Source organism: Triticum dicoccoides, chromosome 6B (assembly GCF_002162155.2).
Source record: "Triticum dicoccoides isolate Atlit2015 ecotype Zavitan chromosome 6B, WEW_v2.0, whole genome shotgun sequence".
In the NCBI taxonomy this organism is placed as follows: domain Eukaryota; kingdom Viridiplantae; phylum Streptophyta; class Magnoliopsida; order Poales; family Poaceae; genus Triticum; species Triticum dicoccoides.
Window position 1 is genome coordinate 615,918,736 of NC_041391.1, and position 8,601 is coordinate 615,927,336.

The window sequence follows — 8,601 nt, forward strand, 5'->3', positions numbered from 1 at the left end:
TGGCGGGCCGCGGGAGGCGGAGGCTGCGGCGGCGGGGCGAGCTCGAGGCGGTCGCAGAAGGCCCCGGAGTAGGGGGGCGGGCTGGACTTGCCGCGCAGCCACCTCCGGCGGCGGCGCGCGACCTCCGCGAGGACGAGGACACCGGCGACGGCGACGCCCGCGACGATCCAGGCGCGGGGGTTGGAGGACCCCGTGGCGCCCGATCGCGCCGAGGAGTCCATGGACGGGCCGGGGGCGGAGGGGGGCTAGGGTTTAGGGGGGGTTTAGGCCTGCGGTGCGGACTGCGGAGTACTGCTCGAGAATCAGCGCGGAGTGGGGAAGAAGAAAGAAAAGCCTTTTTGCGCTCTCTTTTACCGGGCGGCGGCGAGCCTAGGTGGGGCCCTATGTCAGTGGCACGGAAAGGAAGAGTCTTCGGCTTGTTTTACAAGTTGATGATATCGGCCAGGCCGACACGGGCCTTGTTTTCTAAGAAAAAAGAGGGGGGACCTCTGTGAAAAAAGAAGAGCCGACAAGAAAGCACAGGGATAATATGGCCCATCAGCCCAATATAACCCAAAAAACAAAATGTTATTTTTCAAAAATCCCTAGTATAATTCTTGTAACTTTATTTTTTAGAGTAGACGTAGAAACTTTGAAGCTGATAGCTTAGCAAAGTTTTCTTTACATCTAGGTCTTGGTAGACATGTGTGGCTTGATGTACCACACGATCTTGTATCAATTCCTCTGACCACTGTCGTCGAATAAAGTGGAATGTGGTTTTCTAGAAAAAAGTGTAGGTATTTTTAGAGAAAAAATGTGTAACACTTTTAAAATTTAAAAAAATCTGGATTTTACAAATTCATGAACAATTTTTAAAATCAGGAAACATTTTAAAACTTCATGTACATTTTTTAAAATACGGGAACATTTTTCAAAATTCATATCCTCGGACAGTCTACAAATTGGTGAAAAAAGTGCAACAAATTTTCTATTTGCACTCTTTTTTTAAATCATGAATATTTTTTGAGTTTGTGGACATTTTTTCCAAAATCACAAAAAAAATGAATTTGTGATTTTTTTTTTAATGTGTGGACATTTTAGTCGATTTCTCCCGTTATAAGTTTTTTTTTAAACTACACTCTAAACCGGTAGAGCCAGACTCCAGTACCCGAATTAATATAACCAGGCAAATGGACCGACACACTACGATAGCGCATGGATGTGTATCCCGTGCGTTACTCATGGGACAGGAGGTTTCTAATACCGGGGTTGCCTGATCATTAAGAATTTATAGGATAATTATTCAAGCAAACTTAAAATCAAAGTCCGAGCAATACACACTAATGTGGCAACTCTTTGTAAGTACTTCCTCCGTTTTTAAGGGCATCTCCAGCCGCGCCCCCAACAGGCCCTTCCCAGGCGATTTTGCCGCGCCGACGCCAAAAAAAGGCCCCAGTCGCGCCCCCAGAAGCCCGTTTTTCGCCGGCTCGGGTCAAAACTGGTGCCGGCGGACCCAGGCCGAACCCGGCGCCCTGGGGGGCGCTTGGGGAGCCGGCGCAAGCGAAAAAGCCGCGTGGGCCCGCCCTGGAAGTGACCCGAGGGTCTTTTCCCGCCGTTTTTTGACGCTTTTCCCTCGCATCTTGTGACGCCCTTGATTCAATCGTACACTAATCATACACGCAAATGTGTACGATCAAGATCAAGGACTCACGGGAAGATATCACAACACAACTCTAGACACAAATTAAAATAATACAAGCTTTATAGTACAAGCCAGGGGCCTCGAGGGCTCGAATACATAAGCTCGAAAACACAAGAGTCAGCGAAAGCAACAATATCTGAGTACAGACATAAGTTAGATAAGTTTGCCTTAAGAAGGCTAGCACAAAAGCAACATCGATCGAAAAGGCAAGGCCTCCTGCCTGGGAGCCTTCTAACTATTCCTGGTCATCGGCGGTCTCCGCCACGTGGTAGTAGACGCCCTCGGTGTAGTAGCAGTCGTCAAAGGTGGCATCTGGCTCCTGGACTCCGTCATCTGGTTGCGTCATCCGAGAAGAATGGAAAAGGGGGAAAAGAGGGAGCAAAGCAACCGTGAGTACTCATCCAAAGTACTCGCAAGCAAGGATCTACACTACAGATGCAACATTATCAAAGAGGGGTTGTATGTGTGGACTGGGCTGTAGAAATGCCAGAATGGAGAGAAGGCCTAGTCCTATCGAAGACTAGCATCTTCTGGAAACCACCATCTTGCAGCAAACAAGAGGGAGTAGAGTAGCATAAAGTAAAGTGGTAGTAGTGTTATCAACCTCGGCCAGAGATCCTTTCTTGACTCCCTGCGGAAAAAAAATCCCAGAGCCATACTATCCAGTTATCATCACAATCAAATCCTCATCACCATCCAGTTCTCATCACAAGTATCCAGTTCTAGTTGTATCGATCGGGATACAACTCCAAGTGTCCGTTACCGTAGGACAGGCTATGCATAGATTAGTTCTTCCCTGCAGGGGTGCACCAACTTACCCACCACGCTCGCTTAACTCCGGCCGGACACACTTTCCAGGGTCATGCCCGGCCTCGGCCAAACAATACGCCGCAACCCGACCTAGGCTTAATAGAGAGGCCAGCACGCCGGACTAAACCTATGCCCCCAGGGGTCATGGGCCATCTCCCCGGGAACTCCTGCACGTTGCGAACGCGGCCGGTGAGCAGACCTAGCTACCTCCTTAAAAAAGGTAGGTGCTTACCAGTCCAACCCGGCGCGCGCCGCTCAGTCGCTGACGTCTATTAAGCTTCGGCTGATGCATACGACGCAGAACGCCCATACTATGCCCACGTGATGGTTAGTGCTATCAGGCCAGAGGCCCCTCGGATCAAATATCCAAATCATAGTGGATTAGGAACGCGCGGTAACAAGCAGAGACTCACGAAAGAGGTGACCCCGTTGCCCCGTCTCGAGGACTTGCGGCAAGGGCTAAGAATGCCCGGCCACGCCTTGTAATTATCTCACGGGCACCTTCCAGGTCAACCCGACTCCTCATCACTCGCAATTATGCTCGCGCGGGCACCCCTCAGGGTCGACCCGTCTTTAGTAACATGGTTTAGTGTAAAGTCATAGTAACCATAGTAACTGTGTGTTTAAACATCAAGGGGAAAACCCGAGGAATCACCCCCGGTGAATTCCACTCAATGTACTCATCAAGGTGAACGTAAGAGGAATCACCCCCGAGGTTCACACTTGAGGGGTTGCACGACAGAGTCATATCGGAAGTGGTTAAGGTGGAATCACCCTCGATGACCACGACCGAATAGCTATACTACAGGGTTAACATCAGAAGTGCTGTAGAGGTCTCACCCTCGGCACTCGATAGTAACCCAGCAGTGTCGAACAACTAAGGGGAAAGTGATGTGCGGTGCCGGGGCCTGGTCTTCAATCCCGTTGATCGGGTCTTCAATGATGAAGCAGGGGCAACAAGGACAATGTGGGGGTCACTGATGGATCACTAACCAACCTATACTAAGCAGATTAGGATAAGCAGGTAAGGTACAACAGTAGATACAAAAGCAGGCTATGCATCAGAATAGGAGCAAACAATAACAATAGCAAAATCTAATGCAAGCATGAGAGAATGGAATGGGCGATATCGGGATGATCAAAGGGGGGCTTGCCTGGTTGCTCTGGCAAGGAGGGGTCGTCGTCGACGTAGTCAGTCACCGGGGCATCAGCGGCCTCGGGGTCTACCGAAGAGAAGAGGGGGAAGAGACAGTAAATACATAGCAAACAGAGGTAACACTAAGCATGACATGACGATACGTAGCGCTAAGCGTGCTCTAACGCGGTACTACACGTTGCAGACGAAGGGGGGAAACATCCGAGGTTGAATTCCCGACGTTAGGTGGATTCCGGACAAAGGAAAAGAGGGGGAAAGTTCCATGTTCAGCATGCTAGGGGCATGTGACAGATGAACGGACCACGTATTCGGATTCATTGGATTTTTCTGAGCAACTTTCATGTAGAAAACATTTTCATCCGAGTTACGGTTTATTATCTATGATTATTCAAAGATTAAAGCATTTTCTGGAATTGTTTAAAATAATAGAAAAGATAAAATGACGTCAGCATGACGTGCTGATGACGTCAGCAGTCGACAGACTGGCTGACCAGGTCAAACTGACCCGTGGGGCCCACATGTCAGCCTCGGTTAACTATAATAGTAAATTAAACTAATCCGGAGGTTAATTAGCTACTGGGCCCCACATGTCAGTGAAAGATTAGATTACTAATTACTTTTATTTAAAAAAAACATTTAGTTAACCTAATTATACGGTGGGGCCTGCATGTCAATGGCACTGGGCTGCCCAGTCAGCCGTTGACTGAATCAACCCAGTCAACGGGGCCACCAGGGTCCACTAGCAGCGAGCCAGGGATGGGGCCCGCCCAGCCACGTCGGCGGATGGCGCCGGAGAGACGCCGGCGAGGTAAAACGCGGCGGCGCGGCTCGGGAGGTGGTCGGAAATCACGAACAGGGCACCGTTCGTCGAGTTTTCAGGCGCGTTCAAAAGATATGGTTGCGCCACGTCCAACGGTGGTGGTTGTGGCGGTGGGGTTGACTGGAATCGAGCGCGGCGAGCTCATCGGCGGACGGCCGGAGTCGGGCGCGAGAGGAAACGGCGATGTAGTGCGTTAGCGAGCAAACTGAGAGGCCGGACGTGACATACGTGAAGCGGCGAGTGCAACGGGCGCTGGCCCGTGACCATTTGGCCACCGAAGGCACGCCGGCGACGAGCGCAGGCGACGGCGACGTGCGGGTGAGCATGGAAACAACGACCCCGAGCACGGAGAGCAGCGGCAGGTGGCGCGTTTGAATCCTACGGCTACGGCAAGCACGACTGCGAGCTCAGCCGAGCTCAACAGCGTCTGTGGCGATAGCAGCAGCAACATCGGCGGAGCTCCGTTCGGGTAAACATGGCGCGGCGGCTACGGGCAGCGACAGGCAGCGCAAAGAGGACGGGAAGGAAGGTGTGGAGCTCACCGAGCAGTCACGAAAGACCCTTGGTGGTTTAGGAGCAGCAGAGCTCGCCGGGGTGGAAGGGGATCGCCGGCGGCCCGAGGAAGACGTCGACGTGTTCGGCGACGCAAAGCTCCTCGGCTCCCTCCAGCGGCTCCAGAGGACGCAGAAGTCCACGGCGATGCTGAAGAGCACGGCCAGGCCGCGTCAAAGGCACGGTGACCGCGGAGATGACAAAGATGCGGCGACGGTGGCGCCCGGGGGTGGATGGGGAACGAAGGGGAGAGGCAACGAGCAGGCGGAGAGGGCGAGGGGAATCTAGGAGTGGGTGGAGGTAGGTGGGGGAGGTCTCGAGGAGCCGGAGGGGAAGGCTCTTATCCACCCGCGGCGTTGCCGGCGAGGTGGTCGGGCGGCGACGAGCCCCTATAGCGGTGCGCACCGGGGGAACAGGAGGGAGGGGAGAGCGACCGGGAAGGGGGCATGGGGGTCGGTCAGCCTGCTGGGCCAGTTGGCTCGGGTGGGCCGAAGCCCAAGTGGTGCAGGGCTTTCTCTCTCTCCCCTCTACTTCTCCTTTTCTTTTCTTTAATTACCAGAGAAGGAAAAAGATTATCTGGGGACCTTAATGGTTCAGGAAAAATGTGAAACTGGATCATAAAAGTCCAGTGCATTTTTAGGCACTGCCACAATTATTTTTGGGAGAGGTTTAGATCCATTTGGAATTTTTATAAATGAATTTGCATTTTAAATTGCTGGAATGGGCTGTTATAAATGTTAGTGTCCATTTTAGCATAGGAGTGATGTTGTTTTTAATTACATCAAATTGCATTGGAATATTTGCTAAATGATGAACATTTTTCCAGCAACTTTTGTGCAACTTCAAGTTTCACTTATGATTTGAATTTGAATTCAGATGGGAGTTGAAAAGAGATATTGAACAGATGTGATTAAGCATTCTTTAGCCAAAAGATTAGGCTTAATCACAGAGGGTTACTGTAGCATGACACTAGGGGTGTTACACATCTCTCCCGCTCGCTCGCCTTCCTCCCGCCATTCTATCCCTTTCTCCCGCCAAACCCCCTCCCGCTCGCCGCGAAGAAGCACGCCATGCCGCAGAAGAAGTACACCATGCCGCGCGCGGCGGCAACCGCGACTGGCGCCGTGGTCCAGCCGAAGCAGAGGAAGCCGAGGGCACCGCCATCGAAGCCACTGGGCATGTCGAACGCCGAGTGGAGGGTGGAAGTTCAGCGGCGCGAAGCGGTCACCGCCGACAGGCGGAACAGGGCCATAGCCAAGAAGGCCCGCGACAACGCGGCGCGCGCGGCGGCGTCTTCCTCATCGATCGACCAGGCGGGGATGAATCCACCCATCGTCAGCCACGCCCAGTACGCGCCCTGGGGACAGCAAGGCGCCGGATCTCCATGGGGTTCATCGTCGCCCGGCTACGCCGATGGCGACGCGCACGGCGGGTTCAACCCAAACGTGACCTTCCCTCATGGTCGCCCCGCTACGCGCACGCCCTCGCCCGTCTTCATCGGCGTGCAGTACCCTCCATACAACTACTTGCCGCCCGCCTCCTACGCGTCCACACCGACGCCCCATCTCTACCGCGGACCGCTACCCTTCTCGCACCTTGGCGACGCCGACGACACGGGAGCCGACATGGACGACATCATCGCGACAGGATCGACCGCGGCCGCCGAGTCTCCCGGGTTCGCCACCGAGGACGAGGTAGTGGACCTCAGCGGCGACATGGAGGCCGAGCTCGGCTACGTCTACGGCGACGACGCGCAGGAACCCGAGGAGGAGGAGGAGGACGAGGAGGAGGAGGAGAAACTGGCTCCTGTTCCGACGAAGGGGCGCCAGAAGAAGAAGAAGCGGGCGGCTAGGTCAGGCGAACCGCGCATCAAGTGGACGTCCAAGGAGGAGGAATGCCTCGCCGAAGCATGGAAAGTCGTCTGCCTCGACCCGACCACCGGCGTGAACCAGAGCTTGGACACGTACTGGGACCGCATCAAGGCCGAGTTCGACGAGCGGAAGCTCGTCGACCCCTACTTCAAAGGCGTGTACACGCAGCGCAGCTCCAAGGCGATGGCGAACCATTGGGGGCGTATCCAGTTGGCGTGCAACAAATGGCATGAAATCGTCGAGGAGGTCGCGGCTCGCCCGGAGAGCGGCGCCAGCATTGAGGATCAGGTACGCACGCCGTTCGCCCGCATATCTTCGTCCCCTACGCCCGCCGCCCGCCAACTGTTTGTCTCTCAGCGCAGCTGCTGCGTATGTTCGCCATGTATCGGGGCGACAACCAAGACGCCGACTTCAAGCACCTCCACGTCTACAAGCGCATTGACAAGTGCGAGAAGTGGGCGAAAGTCCGGCGTGCCCTCGACAAGGCCAAGGAGACATACAAGCCAGACGCGACGACTCCGGGCGCGTCAGAGGGACGGCCGGACGGCCACAAGTTGGCAAAGAAGGGGAAAAGTGCCGACGCGGCAACCACGTGAGTGCAGGAGTCCATCGAGCATTGCCTCGCCGACGCCCAGGCCCGGGCCGTCCTACGCGAAGAGAAGATCGAGGCGCGGTGGTCGTCGCTTATGAAGAACAACGCCATCAAGCTCGACCTGCTCCGGACGAACGTCGCCGCGAAGAAGAGGAACACCGACATGGCTTTTCTGATGAGCGGGGCGGACATGCTCCAGAGCAACGACGAGAAGCTCAAGGCGTGGTACCTGGTGCAGCGCAGCCTCATCCTGAACGAGCTGCCGACGGCAACGCCGACGACGCCGATGACGCCCACGACCACACGGACGCCAAGTCCGGACGGCGCCTCTACATCGCCGCCCAGCAGTGCCGAAGCCGCGCCGACGCAGCCCTGCGACGAAGCAGGTCCGACACCGATGAGCCCGCGCACGCCGACTCCGCCAACGCCTGGAGCCGACCAAGCCGAGTGAATCATTGCGCACGGCGGCCCTCTGTTTTTTGTAACGCCAGACTACGTCCGATCGCCGGATTTGCGGCGTCTTTTGAGAGCGGGAACGACCAAGTTTGAATTTCCCACATCCCGGGGCCGGCGCGTGGGGGCGTGACTGGGTGCTAGGTCGCCCCTAGAGGCCGAACTAGCGCCGGCACGCCCCCAGGATGCCCTAAATATAAGTCTTTATAGAGATTCTACTATGAACTACACACGGAGCAAAATGAGTGAATCTACACTCCAAAATGCATCTACATACATCCGTATGTGGTTCATAGTGAAATCTCTCCAGAGACTTACATTTAGGAACGGAGGGAGTAGAACTCAAATCAACAAAAGCTCTTAGTTGAAATTGGATTCCGATCAAATCAAAAAGGATATATTCAACAAGGGGAAGAGGTCGACTTCTTACGAGCCTTTTTTTAGGAAAAAGATAATTTATTAATCAAGCGGCGGCCAAATCTACCATATAGGTCAGGAATTTCAGCGTGTCCTTAACGAAGCGACACCGGTATGCGCTTGTTGTTTCTACCAAAGTTTGCACGTGACTCTAATAAGCTAAACGCCAGTCTAACCCTATCACGGAGGGTGTGGAGCTATAGAAATATCATGTGTGTCCACGTGAGCATCTTTCCGGATCATCAGGGG

The 8,601-nt window shown here is 54.2% G+C and overlaps 1 protein-coding gene across 1 annotated transcript in view; it reads right to left on the reverse strand.

Annotated features, from left to right (window-relative positions):
- LOC119322613 (outer envelope protein 64, mitochondrial) overlaps nucleotides 1–300 on the reverse strand; it is a 13,323-nt gene extending 13,023 nt beyond the window's left edge. The window contains 1 exon segment of the mRNA XM_037596099.1: nucleotides 2–300. Coding sequence (XP_037451996.1) covers nucleotides 2–221 — 220 coding nt within the window. The 5' untranslated portion in view covers nucleotides 222–300.
- Between the last annotated feature and the right edge of the window lie 8,301 nt (nucleotides 301–8,601).